General features: G+C 32.5%; 2 protein-coding genes, 2 long non-coding RNA genes and 2 other non-coding genes across 7 annotated transcripts; 4 read left to right on the top strand and 2 right to left on the bottom strand.

Annotated features, from left to right (window-relative positions):
• Window positions 1-325: 325 nt before the first annotated feature.
• On the bottom strand, window positions 326-8,441 carry LOC146719673 (27 kDa hemolymph protein-like). Its single transcript, XM_085489803.1, has 4 exons — window positions 7,993-8,441; window positions 2,289-2,765; window positions 1,973-2,141; window positions 326-1,816 (listed from the first exon to the last, which is right to left on the bottom strand). The coding sequence occupies exons 1-4, from the start codon at window positions 8,027-8,029 to the stop codon at window positions 1,561-1,563; spliced, it is 939 nt and encodes a 312-aa protein (XP_085345929.1). The 5' UTR covers window positions 8,030-8,441; the 3' UTR covers window positions 326-1,560.
• On the top strand, window positions 3,071-7,005 carry LOC114946470 (uncharacterized). Of its 2 annotated transcripts, XR_003822622.2 has the most exons (4): window positions 3,071-3,294; window positions 3,399-3,523; window positions 6,245-6,420; window positions 6,506-7,005. It is a non-coding gene; the product is annotated as an uncharacterized LOC114946470 (long non-coding RNA). The 2 variants fall into 2 exon arrangements; XR_003822621.2 differs by lacking the exons at window positions 6,245-6,420; window positions 6,506-7,005 and adding an exon at window positions 4,193-4,512.
• LOC114946469 (uncharacterized) lies at window positions 7,875-16,110 on the top strand. Its single transcript, XR_014926423.1, has 5 exons — window positions 7,875-8,962; window positions 9,974-10,078; window positions 10,733-10,951; window positions 13,927-15,780; window positions 15,901-16,110. It is a non-coding gene; the product is annotated as an uncharacterized LOC114946469 (long non-coding RNA).
• TRNAD-GUC (transfer RNA aspartic acid (anticodon GUC)) lies at window positions 9,126-9,197 on the top strand. Its single transcript has one exon. It is a non-coding gene; the product is annotated as a tRNA-Asp (tRNA).
• TRNAG-GCC (transfer RNA glycine (anticodon GCC)) lies at window positions 9,518-9,588 on the top strand. The gene has a single exon. It is a non-coding gene; the product is annotated as a tRNA-Gly (tRNA).
• LOC114946466 (calcyphosin-like protein) lies at window positions 10,096-14,504 on the bottom strand. Its single transcript, XM_029322956.2, has 5 exons — window positions 14,067-14,504; window positions 12,331-12,487; window positions 11,685-11,862; window positions 11,227-11,436; window positions 10,096-10,919 (listed from the first exon to the last, which is right to left on the bottom strand). Exons 2-5 carry the CDS (start codon window positions 12,483-12,485, stop codon window positions 10,818-10,820), a joined length of 645 nt encoding a protein of 214 aa, XP_029178789.1. The 5' UTR covers window positions 12,486-12,487; window positions 14,067-14,504; the 3' UTR covers window positions 10,096-10,817.
• Window positions 16,111-16,594: the final 484 nt, after the last annotated feature.

Here is a 16,594-nt window from a genome sequence, read left to right as displayed (position 1 = left end):
TAGAATGAAATATTTGTATAGGTAATGAATTGAAATAAGAAGTAAGGTGCGTACGGAATTATTATTTCATACACAATATATAATATTATATATAATTGAGTAAGAGGTTAAAAATTACTTTCACACTCTCTCCTTCTCATAAGTTTTTAAAAAATAAATTATTGCGATACTTATATATTTTCTAGAGATCAGAAATATGCATCTTAATTTTAGAAAAATATATTTCTAAAATATGAAAATTATAGAATATACAAATTTTTGGAAAAAGATTATAAAGTTTCTAATATCTGTAAATCAAGAGGCCAGTATGAAATAAGTAAACTCGTTTGTTGATAAGGTACTGAGAACTTTTATTAAATTTGTTTTAACGAGATATGTCTTTAGAAAAACTGACTTTGGTACTTAAACTATAACATTAAGATACACATTTGCCATAACTTATATCACGTTACACAGGTATTTATATTAATAAAAAATGACACCTATATATATTTATGCATTACCAGTATAAAAGCCATGTGAATTTGTTAATTCTAAGAGCACAATACTGTTTCATCTTTTGATCGTACAAAGTAGTGTAAAAAGCTATGTGAACTCCAATATATGTTCAATTTATTATCAATGTAAAGCGTATAACTTTTGGTATTCTATTTCTTGAACAAGAGTTGTCACAAATCTTTGGAATCAATAACATTTAAATAGTTAACATTTAAATAGTTAACACATTTAAATAGTTAACATTTAAATAGTTAACATATTTAAATAGTTAACGGCATTTTGCTTGAAACAAAGTTATCTAACACCTACTTTTGTAACATGTACAAAATATATAAAAAATGTACTACACTAAACATATTGTACTCCTATTAAACATGGTAATGTGTACATTGGTAATGTGATTTATCAGATGCACATTAAAATTAAATATTTTTTTGTAAGAATCATATTTCCTTATACGTTTTTGCGCAGTGTACCAAATAACATGGTTAAAAGTATATCTATAAATTATAACATACAAATAAAATAATTATATATATACATAAATGTATATTCAATATATAGCAATATATATATATATTCAACATATATATATATAGCAGTTTCATTATTATATATATTTAACATTTAATATGTAGCAGATAACAAAGATTTAAATGTACCGTTTCTAGTAAAAAAAAAAATTATTGAGTTTTTCGTGTACACTAATAAAGTAAAATTAAAATTATATATATATTTGCTATAATTTGAATATTTGCAACTTAAATTAATTACATAATTAAATAATTCTCACACATTACTTTCCGGGACAAAAAAAAAGTATGCCTATTTATGCAAAAAAAATAAGAATTTGAGAATTTAATATTATTAAATCTGTATTATTAAATGTATTACATAAAAAAAATTTTATGTAAAAAGAATATTAGGATATTAGAGATACAGCACCCTTTTTATTTTTGGGTGACTTCTTATTGTGTATATTTTTGTTCCGCTGTATACTTTCGTCACTTATTTGTCGCAATGACACATATTTGGAATATATTTTAAAGCTTAACAATGTGCTTACATTGTTGCAGGGATGAATTTACTGTAGCTTGCTATGATGAACGGAATGATCGCTAAGATGGAAAGAGCTGTTATGTGCGAGGCACCAGATGCCTTTGTACCAGTGGCAGCCGCACTTTGCGCATTGAGAACATTTTCGCACGGCGTTACCCTCTTGACAAAATTAAATATGGAATCCATTATATTCGCAGGCGTTGGATCTGGACACTTTTCCAATTCCGCCACAATACAGGTTTGCAAGCTATTCATCTCTCTGTACAGTACATCAAATAAACATTTAGTTTTCTTTATAAAAAAATTTTTTTAAATATACGTTTTGAGATCGTTAAATTTCAAACTAACAAAAAATATAAAAATTAAGGCGTGTTTGTTAAAAATAATCAAATAGGACGTTTTGTGCACGTCTTACCTGCATTCTTTGGTACCGAAAGTCAGTGAGGGCAAACTATCCAGTCCGATTAAATTGCTACCAGATGGATCAGGTTTTGGTATGTAACCACCATATGTACGATTGGCACAATCTTGAATCGCATCCTGTTTAGATTGGAAACATTCCGGTCCTCCAGCTGATATGAAAACTGCATAAAGAGAAGATAATCTAGATTATTATAATGCTAATAGCACGACAAGGGCGTTCTAGAAATTAAAACAAATTATCTAGAGGGATTTTTAAGATCAGAGAGAGCCTTTAAGAAGAAAAGCATCATAGAATTATTAAGACTTACGGGCAATACGATCTCCTTCTTTATAGCAAACAAATTCCAATAATGAATCAGTGATATTTAGCACAATCTTCTTATTTTCTCTCTCCTTATCGTCCAGACAATGTTCCATTGTATTGGTAAAGTTGGTGACGCAAGCACGCAAAGTTGAACGCTTGTTGCAATAATTTTTAAATACTATGTCCAGATCGCCGGTCGGCTTGTACTTCTCCATCTCCGCCCGAAGTTCTGTGACGTTGATGAGCGACTCAACACAGTGCAACATGTCCGTCTGGGCTTGCTGGGCATTGTCGAATGCAGCTGGTCCACCGTTCTTCGTACACTTCTCTTTAAAGAGATTTTTCGCCTCTTCGATGCTGGGTAATGCTGATGCGTTCAGATTGTTCAGTTCGGGGATGTTACCAATCACTCCGCCGACCTGTTTCAGCATCTCGTCAGTAGATGGTAAGCTCTCTTGCGAACGTGTACACGCAACAAGACCTGAAATAAGGAAAAAATATTTTTTTATAGAAAACAGATTTGTTTTTTTTTTTATAAAATTTATACATTATAAGGAAATATATTTTTCTTTCTAGATAGACTAAAATCTATAAAAGTTACGGTTTACATTTTAAATTGAAACTAATGACTTGAATTGAAAAAAGAAACTAATAACATTTACGGAATATATTTTATCTCCATATTTAAATTTATTATACGTCAGAAAAGCAATTATATTCTCATTAATTATACACATGTTTTTTTCTTCAAATTATATCATGTCAGTTGTAAATATGTTATATAACATTTCCTTCTATTTTTTTATTTATAGTTGTACGAAGAAGGAAATATTGGACGAATTAAATCAGTCGACTTGTCAACGGATGACAGACGACAGCTGGTCAAGTATATAGTGATCGCCTTTGTTACGCAAATACGTCTTGCATACGAAATTGCGCTCTTATGTAATGATACTTTGATAGAACCTGTAAAAACATCGCTAACGGGATTCAGTCAGAACTTCGTAAAGGTAAAAGTTTAATTTGTTTATTTCTCTTTCCTATTAATTATTATTATTAATATTTAATAGATAGCGCCGTTTTTGTTTTTTGAAATCGTGTTTTTACTCTATAGTTTCGAGTTTTGCCAATTTAAAATGTCACAACGCCATGATTTGCATTTTATATCAATTGGAATAATCGGATGTTTTGGAAATGACGATGATACTGCAAATTAGTCACTGGTCAAAGCTGCATATGGTATGAACGATATACGGCTGATTAGTTGTTTTTCTAGTAATATCGTTTACTTCTTCATATTAGCACGATTTGCAACGTGTAAATTATTCCCTTAATAGGCAAATGTAATTTATCACAGAAATATACTAAAAAATGAACTAAAAAAGTGCGCGTATGAAAAATAAAAAATGTCGAGACTAGTGTTTCATTAAAACGAAATTAAACGTGAATTTAAACGAATTGTTAATGACAGTTTCCTACAAGATGTTCACGTACTTAACCTTCGAATTTTATTAAGATATTAATTAAAAAATAACATTACGTAATATTTGTTAGACTCAGATTTTAAGTTAAATGTCCAGTAAAATGTCAGATTAACATTAACATCCTATAAAAAGATTGAGGATAAGTTGTCATCTGTTTATCTGTATAATTATATTTAATAATTCAATTCAATATATTTAATGTTTGCCTTCAAGTCTCACTGGATTAAGGACTCGTTCCTGGAGTCATTAAATTAGTCTGACAAAGCAGTAAAGAAAATTTGTCAAGAATTAATTAAAGCCAAGCGACCTTTTGCACGGCGAAGCCGAAACGAATAATCTACGGACTTTGTATCCGCGTGGGTCAGCTTTCAATCAGAATGACCGCGTGTATATTTTATCTTACTTTGTTACATTTCTCTTGCAGGAAGTATTCGCAGACCACTGGCGACAGAATGTCAGCAAATCATCGCATCGGAATCTCTACACAATTATTTCTTTTTTCGTTCTCTCGACCGTGATATTTTGATCTGACGATTGTCATGCGAATCTTATACCTCATCAATACCTGAAGTAGTTTCTCCTTCGCTTGTTTTATAACTGCAACGTATAGAAAACTCTGAAATCGGCATGATGAGTAATACGGTTTTACCGCTTATATCGTCCAAAGAACAAAGATTCAAAGCGAACAAATATGTGTAGATATGAATCATCATCTCTAGAGAGAAGATAAAGAACGTACACTTATTTGACATCTAATGATAGAAAATTAACACCTCGAGTATCTGCTATAATAATTTTAAATTTAACAGTTCGCCACAGATTGAGATTTTCTTAGACGAAGTGAGAGATTAGCTTAACACATATATTTTACCGCAAATTTATCTAAGTAAATCAAGAGGGTCTTGCTGTTTTACAGCTCTCCTTCATTCTTATTTTTAAATAAAAAATTAGAAGTCTATTACGTAATATTTCACTTAAAAATGTTTTAAAAATTTTGACAATCAGAATCAAACAATTATTAGAAGAATGACACGATTTGTAAATGTACATACAACATAAATATGCGTTTTATTTGTATTTTGCAAATAATTTTCTTGTCTTTATTTCCTGATTCGTGGTCACGAATCTTACACACAGATATTATGGTTAATCGGATTTTTCCTCTCTGCTAAGAACGCAAACACAAATTATTACACGCAGTGAAAGCGAAACGCGTTCGCTGACTTCGCGCGATGCATGCGAGTTTCGCGAATGATAAATTTATGCACGAATTATGCTAATTATATGCTAAAGAATATCATCACTATTACTGGTCGTCTAGATTGCTTGACTGCTGAAATTACATTAGATATTAGATTTTGGCGCGTGTATATTTGCATTTTAGAGAAGCTTCCTGGAAGTTTTTGTATCACTTTATCCCACAAAGATTAGCCAAGTAGATTCCGCAATGCTACAGGCGAAAGTGCATAATCGCATAATGAACAAAACTCTACAGTTATATATACAGACATTAATGGATGAAGCATTTCTAAATAATTAATTTTTAATTTTATCATTTTAAATGAAATATATCTTTAAATTCTGTTAATTTTATTTTTTAGAAATTTATAATCTCCATCGGAATAATTAGAGATTAATTAAAATGTATTATTCCGGTTTTCTTATTTTTCTTACTTTTTACTCGCTGAACAATAACAAATTATTGCAACGTCTAATTATCATTATTACCGTTCGATGCATTTAGGATTAATACAGATAAAACCTAATGTTTATCACTCTAATAACAAGATTCGCGATGTTTAAATGTATAATCGCGGGACAAAGTGCGATTAACTTTGATACGTTGTATCAAGGATAAAGTCGATTAACAATTGAACGCTATCGCGCAAAATAATGATCTATCTAATGAAAAAAGGTGAATTACTTAAAGTATATACATGTATTATATAATTTATAATTTCCCACGTTAGTATAATAATTTTTATAAATCAAATTTTATCAAATAGACAGATTGAATAAGGTTCTTTCATTGAAATCAAATTGTAACAATTTAATCAAATCAGTATAATTTAACGAGTTTAAAATGTTACTATATTAATAGCATAAAAAACTATCTTTGTATTATATCATTATGTAATAATTATCATTGATATATTTTCAATATATCCTTAATTTTTGTTTATTTAACACTGATTAGTCGCATTAATATCGCTAATTAATTGCATCATTCTCAGAAACTAAATTGTCAGAATCGTCAGAATTGTGATATCAAATCTTTATAGACAAAAAACACATATGAATCAATATTTAAATTTAACAATATCAATTAATTACATCGACTCTTGTAGAGTAAAAATTCTTTTTTTTACTTTTAATACTACATATGCACACGGAATAACTAATGTCAATATTAAAAATAGAAAAGCGTATATATCCTGTAAATTGCAATTCATTCAATCTTTTTGTTTATTTCCAGGTGCTGTCGAGTCTTTTCATTTTCCCAAGAAGAATCGATTCACAGCTCAATTAATCCCACACATCTACAAAAAATGGGGATTTTCAGTAGATGGAATTATAAATTAGAAGTGTACAATAATAAGCAACAGATTCGATTAACAAATGTACTGATTAACCACAACTACAAAAGTGGAGGTATGTTTTATAATCCATTGCAAATTATATGTTACCGCAATAATGTGTACATGTGTATGCAACTAACATAATTTTTTATAATGAGAAACCGCGGTAAAATTGCGACCTATCTTGCGAAATATTGCGAAGCTGTTATCTACTTATCTATTCACGAGTATGATATGCAAGACCTTCTTGGAATTTCCAAGTTACATCCGAGAATCAAGAGCTTAAAAATTCCAATTTTTAAAATCAAGAGAACTCGTTCGTGAATATATCCCTTTCACTTATGAATTTAATGTGTACACAACGTAGAGGTGACTTCGGACATCTAATCTAGCAAGCTGAGCTGGCAATAAACTAAGCAAGTTTGCATAAAACGATCGACGCCATTGTCTGCGTTCTATCTATTCTTAGCACTTTAAATTGATGAAATGACACACTTTTTTAATTGCATTTTAGTCGCATGCATTAATGATGATTGGGAAAGCTTTTCGAGATCGTATATAAGGAAAAGCAATTTCTCCAATTGAAAGGAGATATTTTTACTTTTTAATACTTGAAATATAGCTTTGAAATTACAAATTAAAAAGATATTTTTTATATCTTATCTTGAAAAAAATCTCATTTCTAAATAAGAGATTTTTATTATTGAAAATCTCTCTAGTTTAAATAAAAAAAATTCACATAAAATCGTTTTCTTTTCGCAAAAGAAAACAAGAATTATTAAAATTACAATTATTCTTGAGAGAAGTGAGGAAAAATTTCTTGACAAATTATATTCTTCCGGATGTACATACTACAGTTATGAAAAACATTTTAAATCAAGAAATACCTGTTGTTTCCAATATTACATAAAAAATATAAATTCAAATGTTTTTCTTATCAAAATTTTTTTCGCTAAACTATATCTTCTATTATTTTTTTATTATTATTCTATTCTATTATTTTTTGTTATTCTATTATTTTTATATCGAATTTATATACTTTATATGTAACAAATATATCTCTATATACATATATACGTGCGCGGATATCCTGGATAAAAAACAATTAAGATTTAATCAATGGAGATTCTTCTTACATTCTCTCTCGACATATATTTCTAGAATTTATTCGGATAATGTTTATCACTATTTCGTACAAACAGTAGTCGCTTTCTCTGTTTATCGCTATTTATATACTTTTTAATTGCCATCAGCATTCTTTTTTATTCACGCAATAAAAGGCAAGAGGAAGGAAAGATCTTTATTAAATCATATTAAAATAACCCGGAATTTTTTAAAAATTCCTATTCGCGCATATCTCAAAATTTCATATTTAGCACTTTCTTTAAATCCACTTGCAATTCCTATTTATAATAATCGTGATATCCTATTTATAAAATAGTTCGTGTATCTGTCAGAAATAAATAAGTTGAAAGCGACAAAGTCCAAGAAGGTCTTATCTATTAATGTCGATTAAAGCAGATCATATACAACAGTCAAGTAGATTATCTATCATTAATATGTAATCGAATGCATGCGAGTTTCATGCACTCGAGGAAAACGTCGAACGACGTTGACAGAAATCAGTCATCAGTCATATACGTACCGAGGAGTAACGCTACGGCAGTGAACGTCAACTTCATCTTGTGTGTGTCTTCGGGGAACGGGAACACTTACGATAGGGTAAATCGAACGTAACACGATCGTACACCGTGCGTTCACTTGTCACCAAAATTGTGGACTCACTCACACGGATACATGCACGTGTACCTCAAAGAAATAAAGGAAGGAGGGGGGAGAGAGAGAGAGAGGGAAGGAAGGCACGCACCGCAAAGATACGCTTCCGTTGCAGGTTAGACAGCCTCTGCTCGCTTCTCGTCGACGATCCTTTATCGTGAACGGGCACGATGCTACAGCTGGGCTCCTCACACAACTGACCGGGAGGGGAAGGCTCGAGAGAACGTAGAGAAAGAAGGGATGAGCGAGAGAGAGGATAGAGAGAGAAAAGGGAACGAAGCAACAACCCACTCTCGCAGGACGACAGTCATTCTGCGACTGAGCGCGCTCGGCGCATGCGCCGGCTTTATATGCTGGCGCCATCTCGCGGCCGCGCGACGTTCAAAAGTTTACTTTACCGCGAGACGAATTCATCCGCGCTTCACTTCACTGCGGTCGCAACGAAGACTCTGCGCACAATAGGAAAAATATTAAACATTAAATATTAAATATTAAACAGAAGAGAGAAAGAGAGAGAGAGAGAGAAATTATCTTTTCTCTCTCGCTCTCTCTCTCTTGTTTAATATTTAATGTTTGATGTTTAATATTTTTCTTATTGTGCACAGGGTCGAAACGTTCTTTCGACGAATTGAATTGGTATTTACGAGTGAATACACGCAAGTTAAAGGTTTCCTAATTCTTCATCTTCGTCCAAACTACGACAAGTTCTCGTCCTCCAGCATCCGAAGAAGAAACGGCGAAAGAAAATTACGTTCATTGTCGGCGTATACTCTGCGATTGTATTCATAGGTTAAGATCAGACAGTCGTTATTGTTGGAAGATGCTACGGTAAGATGGATGTAAGTGGATCTTTCTTTCGATAAGCTTGAAAAAGCATTATTCTATAAATGCGAATTATCACACAATTCTACATGTACCATAAACTTTCGTAATTTCATCGTCAAGATCTCGGTAGTATTATAATTCTATTTGTACCGTAAACTTTGGTACTTTATCATCAAGTCCTCGGTAGTATAGTGGTCAGTATCCCCGCCTGTCACGCGGGAGACCGGGGTTCGATTCCCCGCCGGGGAGGATTTTTTTTTACTTATTTTTTTAATAAATATTTATAATTGTAATATGATTATCAGAAAATCGCGTTAGAAAATTTTATTTTTTAAGAGTTGTTAATTTTAATTTTAGTGCTCTTCCTTAAAACTGGATTTTTGAACGCGGGTTTCAGATGCACGTTTTAAAGCAGAATCAGGGTTATCTTTTAGATATGTGTGATGCAAATTAGATGAATTATAAAATTAAAAGCATAAGATATTTTTTAAAAAATACACAGATGCAAAATTTAAGAATTTAGTTCATGTTGCACACTCTTATTCGCGCTAAATTGGCGAATATAATGTGCATCGGTGGTTCAGTGGTAGAATGCTCGCCTGCCACGCGGGCGGCCCGGGTTCGATTCCCGGCCGATGCAATTTTTTGTTATCTATTATTTTTTTTTACATTTTGCTGCAATTATACGATATGAATTTTAAAACGGTATTCTTTCATAAACATTAATTGATTTTTATATTTTCTTATGCACACTTATACACAATAAATATTATAGACATTTTTTAATATTTATTTATCGCATTACAGATTTAAAAAATCATATCAGAGCTCAAGAACATAACATAATCGATTCGTAATATATTTTAATTATTCTCGATAACTTTATAAGACATTTCTCGAAATTATTTCTTTTTGATTTTTAAAGATATTTCTGTTAAAATTTAAGTATACACTTACTGTACTAACTTTCAAAATCTTTCTTTTTAATCATTAATTTTCAATTTTTATAAAAGAATTTGTTACAGATCTGATTTCGTTATACAACTTCTTCACGCAACTCAATATACATTGGAGATGAGGAAGAGACACGTCGGAATTTTATTGAGCCGCATAGAAAGTTAATACAAAAGGTGAAGATATTTATAAATCACATTATATATTCGATATTTATTCATAGAAGAATAAACATGACATTACAAAGAGAGGACATGTACGTAGATAGTGCACGTGGACGACGCTTTGTATTCGCCATGACTCGCGCTGTACAATTGGACCCTATAACCAACTTTTTGTTGATAAATAACTAATAAAGCGTCGAAGAAGAAGCAGAAACTATCGAATAAGTGGTCGGCGAACAACTTTCCTCGTTTAAACAAAAATTTTTAGACAGCTGTGATATCGAGTATACAATAATTGGACGAGGCAAGAAGAAAGAATAACGGAGATAAATTTTTAACAAACTTTTTAATGCTCTTTTTATTTCTTTTTCTCTTTACGAGGGATTCTTTTTCTCAATCGACAAACGACCGGATAATCAAAGTTAAAATGATTTCACGGTGAGTTATAACGATGAATAAAGTTATACGTGTGTATAATCATTTTAATTTTGATCGTCCGATCAACCGAGCAATTACAACATTGTAAGGCAATTAATATTGCAAATATATACGCTTATAGATTGCAATTAGCAGAAATATGTGCGAGTTTAACGACAAGCTAAAGCATCTCGGCGACGTAGCAGCTAATATATATTAATTTATTTCTTTTTTGTGTGTGTTTAGCAGAACGAAGATATTGTTGGATGTTGATTTGCACACGAATGGACGGATGAATCGTAAAATCGGCGTGTCATCTCATAAAAGACGAAGATCACAGTTTGTAAGCGTTGCGAATCATCAAGTCAAAATATGCATCATGATCTATACTTGCACTGATAGCGCTGTAATAATTCATGAATTCCTCCGCCGTTACCTGCAATGGAATAAGAAAACAACACTATTAAGGTGAGTTGTTTACAATGTAAATTATAACATAGCATATATAACGCTAAAAGCATGCGATACATTCTTATTATAACAAGCACGCATTAATAAAACGGAATTCTTTCAAGAATTTATCAGTCCTTCGTATTTTCGGTTAATCCATATGCTGTTAATTTCATAGAGCGAAGTTATACAGGTCAACACAGATCGATTAGAACGACATTTCGTTCATTAGCAAAATTCTCGAGCGATTTATAATTTATTGAACACGAGAAATCCCATCGAAATATACTCACGATGCCATCCTCGTTACCGCCGTGCTCGAAATTCGAAAGGAACTTATTCAGGATACTCTCCTCGCTCTCCTCACCGCTGATGTAACGAGGATGACATTTCACGTTGTAAACCCCTTTGAGATCGTCGATAGTAATCCGTCCATCACCGGTTTTGTCCAACTTGTTGAACGCCTGCTCGACCACACTTTTTCGGCTTTCACTCATCGGTGGCTGACAATGAGAGAAGAGACGATTTTATTAGCGAATTTATATATACAATATTTATATATTTTGGTCAATCGTTTAATACGATTTTTCAGAAATTTTATTAAAATTTTTTTTTATATTTATAATATTTTATATTTTATAATATTTAATATTTTATTTTTTATAATTGTGCGATTTTTTCTCGCAGAGAACGAAGGATACAATAAATAATATAGCGCCGTGATAAATTGCTGGATAACAAGAAATCTTACTCTTATGCCGATGAGAAACTCGTCGACGCTGATGTTTCCATCCTCGTCAGTGTCGAATTTCTGAAAGATTTCGTCAATCTCCTCCACGCTTAGTTCCATCTCCGTCTCTTCTAAACCCGTCTTGAACTCTTCTTGACTTAGCTTCTTATTGCCATCCTCGTCCAGACGACGGAATATTCTGAAAACAATTTAAAAGAAACATTATACACGATGAGATAAGATGAACTCTAAAGGTTGAGAACAGCGAGCTATGATTCATGTCCATGAATTAAACAAAAACCGTATCGTCATTCGTGTCATTCGAACATATTCATGACGTCAAAATCATCTAACTCGCGGACGGCTATATAATGCTATACAGTTTACATGCTTCTATTTTTAATCGTACGGGAAATGGAAATATAAATTCGATAGGTTCTAGGTTTTTTTTCTATTTTTTTCTTGCAATTAATTATACATTATAAATCATTCATTTAAATATATCTGTAAACATTCTTTCAGTCTAAGAGACAGAGCAAGTGAATAAAGAGGGAGAGAAACTGGAAACTGTTCGTGCGGAATTTACTTGTCGGTGAGAGCTGATGTCGCGTGACGTCGACCTCATTCGTTAATAAAGGCGTAAATAAAAGTATTTTTGAGGACTTACCTACCCAGACCGAGGATGCCATTGGCACCTCTAGCCAGGCAGATCAAACGCAGCTTCTCGATCGCGTCCGTTGTGCTGTGTATGGCCCGTTGGGCCTTATTGATCATCTCAATCTCCTGCCTCGTAGTAGCACTCTGAGGCCTCAAGCCAAACATCGCTGAAAAGGAAAACGTCATCCGTTCACGTGACAAGAATGAGTCAGATCACGACAGGAGAAGAGAGAGAATTACGTTCGCGCTCCAAATAAATAGAAGATCAATGGAGGCATCGAGAAGCTTAGAGGATATTAAACAAAATTATATTCCAATAAAATATCGATTATAAAATAATATAACGCGCGAAATTGATATAAGATATAAAATTCCGGACTGTAATTTATCACGTAACGATAGATGATGGCGATAACGTTTCCATTTTTTTTGTTTACTATCATGCGATAGAGGTGGATGAAAACTGGGTTATTGATTAACTGCCGCGAAGTTGACAATAATGCCAGTTCTTTTTTACACCGACGTGTGTTCACGTGCCCCTAATGTCATCGGCCATATTTGCGACATCGCAGCTATTCTCGTTAATAGTAGTTAATTATAATTCACGAGACACATCCTTTGTAGTTTCGCATGGCCCATTTCTTTTAAAAGCGTTCTTTTGTAAAACAGCCTTGATTGTTGTCTGGCCATATTTCGTCAGACACTCCTCTCGTTCTTTAATCACGAAGTATATCTTGAAATAAGTAAAATCCATTTCCAGAAAAGATTCAAATAAATTAGAGACACATTCCAATTTCAAATAAATTCTGCAAAGTTTGAATATAAGTTATTGTTTATCGGAAAAATAATATATAATATTTTTTAGAAAATTTTTTCTATTTAGACGCAATATATTTTTGAGAAATATAAGGCAATTACATTTTTCATTATTTCTTTTGAAGAGTTTGAAGATTATGATGATCACATTCATAAAGCATTTTAAATTTCAAAACCGATGTATAATATACTAAATGACATTGACCAGGTTCTTATGCGATGTGTGTAAATAACACGAAGTACAAGGACCTCGTCGTAAGCGATATCGACTCGACGTTTTATCCGTCTGTCGTTTTGTTGGTGAACAAAACGTCGACGCGATATCAAACATTTGCGAATTAGCGAAAATATTCAAAACACCATGTTTGAATAAAGAAAATAAAACGGGATGAGACGCACTTAATTGTGCGAAAGCAGGTCCTCTAATCAATTACAATTCATTCGTAAAAAAATTTGCATTTTGACTTTTAAATGAAAATGAAGAAAAACATACATATATACACAGATGTATCATTAATGAAACTAAATTTTAGCGGGTTCTCAAGAAGCTTTCGTTCGTAAAGATTTATAATTTTATTAGAAATATATAACACGCATGTTTTTTTCCTCTTTAATTTAAATGTCTTCAGTTCAAATATAGCTCCTCAATCAAGCATATGGTCTAGAATTAAGAAATTTATAAAGGACAAAGATGATCAGTTTAGCTTCATAAAGAACTTATTATATGAAACATTAATTAGAACCCAGAAGACGACAGATGAATATCTCTAATTTGCTTTTATTTTTTCAGAAATGCCGGACAAAAGGTTCATAAAGTTGAGCAAGAGAAGAATAATTTAGCAGGACTTGGCAAAACATTAGATACGTAATTCACGATTGGGGAAGGATCGGAGACCTTCCTTTCGCGCGTCGACGCGCGGAACCACTCACCTCGGCTTCCGGAGAACGCGTGTGTAGCGGAAGACGCGGGTTCACGGAAGGAAGAAGCAAGAACCGAATCCGGGGTCCGTCTTTCTCTTCAGCGGCAGCGGCGGCGCGACGTCTTTACCAAGAGTACCGGAAGGTGAGTGGCGGTTCTTCGGCATAGCGAATCGTCCCGAGTTCTATTCGACGACGACGACCACGATGAGGACGACACACATTACGTACACACCCTGGACGACGTGTGGGATGAGGCTATACACTGGTCCCCGAGGCGTCGCGACGTATCCATAACGACCGGCGTGTCACAACACGCGCGCATCGCGAACCTCGACGATTGCACGCGTGATCGACCGATTGATTGATCGATCGATCGACTGTGATTGCCTTTTGCACGGACGATTGGAGAGGAACTCGAGAACCCTCGTCGCAAGAGGAGTAATTGGTCGCGATTTGGCGATCGATCGCTTCGGTTTAGAAATGATTTAAATACGATGATCGCGGTTAAATGGTCGCGCTATATAAATATGTTTTTTCTCTCTTTCACTCTTAATCTAATACAGTATATATGCAAGAATAATTATATGAATATATACAAAAATAATGATATGAATATATATATATATATATATATATATATATATATATATATACATATACATATATACATATATATATATATATATACATATACATATACATATATATATATAGATAATTGGCAAATCATGGCCTTGAAGTATATCTTCGATAACAAGCTTATAAATTCATTTGCAACTGATATGCATTTATAAAACCAATTTCATGCAAATTATAAAATTCATTTATATTTATATTTTACTGATTTCATTATAATATAAATATAATTAATTTATATAAATATATTCGCACATGATGTGTATTCGAAGATGATGTGATTCTGTTCATATCTCTCATCATCTTTATAAATTTATTTGTAATTAAGAATTATTTTCGATATATATTTTTCTCTTTTATTCTACTAATACATTTGCTGTTCTCGCTCCATTAATCATGAGACATTGCTGCGAATATTTGGGACGTCGTTCGAGGGAGCGTCATTTAACGCTCTGTCGCACATTGCGCTGCAAATCACGTAATCGCCTTAAACAATAAACTGCGTTGACAACAAAGCAGAGGTCTCCAACGAACTGCACGTACATCCGGTCATTGTTCTTGTGGTTTTGTTTATTCTCACGCGCGACGTTTTAGTTCTTTTTTATTAGAGAAAGAAAGAGAGAGAGAGAAAAACATGACGAGCCGTGTATTATCATTAATTTGTTCGACAAGAGAATCCAACAGAGGAATCTCATTTATAACTGAATACTGTAACAAAACTACTGTAACAAACGATTAAGTATCTTTTATAATGTTACAATAATTAATCTATTTTATAATATAAAGGGAATAGATTTTTAATTATTATATCATGATAAAATTTCTAGGTATAATTTTTAGTTTGATATCAAGTCGAATGATTAATACGACGCGCTCAACATTGTATGTCGATATACACTATATGCAGCCCTATCATATATCTGCTTGCTTGTTTCAGCAATATGCGATAATGTCACCTTGACCTGTGATTATTGAGTTTGATATCGATGGCAGACACGAATGGAACAGAAAAAGTCCACGAAGTAGATAAATTGTCGTACATATTTGATCGGCTCTGTCTAGAGTTGGATGCACATACACGATGGAGGTAACATATATATATATATATATATATATATATAAAATTGCAACATTATTGCTGTTGTGGTGTATGTCTATATTACACGTTTCACGTTCTTGAACTCTCGCATTTGCAATTGTCGCGCAGAATCCGCACAATGATAATTAACAGCGAGGTATGACGACAAAATAACAACCCACGTGGTCGGAGCGCTGTCATAGACTCTCAAGCCACGTGTTTCAATAATTATGAATCTAATTTAAAATATAGCAGTTGTCAAATTGAATTCGAGACATTGATTATAAGAAAAGTATTAATGTTATCAAATTGAATAAATACACAGACAGTAGACTAATTGATGAATCTTTTTGACAGTTTATTCTTACTGTTTTTTTTTCCAAAGGAATAACATATCTATAGGCTTAAAATATGTAAATATCTATTATGTCGAAGCTTTAGTGTATATAATACGCCCATTTTATATAGAGATAACAACCCAGATAGCAGAAGATTGGAAAGAATTCATTTGTATATCATCAATTTTGAGTCCCTTTTTCAATACATATATAGAATTCATTTTATAAAAGAATTCTTTTCAAATAGCTTGTGCTATCTGGGAAGATATCTATTTTATCATATACTTCACGCTGAAGGGTCGTTATCAACAATCGAAAAAAAATTTTTTTTGTCTATCCTTACAGCAGCTTTCCTATTTATAGGCTGTTGATAAGAAAACGTATCTGCTTTACCAAACTTAATTTATTTGTTTGTCAATTGTCACTGACCTTTTATTGACAGAAATCGTTTATGCAACTTGTCACAATTAATTTTTCTATCGCTT

The sequence above is a fragment of the Nylanderia fulva genome, unplaced genomic scaffold, assembly GCF_048542155.1.
Source record: "Nylanderia fulva isolate GAGA-0341 unplaced genomic scaffold, ASM4854215v1 Scaffold9, whole genome shotgun sequence".
Lineage (NCBI taxonomy): Eukaryota > Metazoa > Arthropoda > Insecta > Hymenoptera > Formicidae > Nylanderia > Nylanderia fulva.
This window is presented reverse-complemented; position numbering and strand designations above follow the sequence as displayed.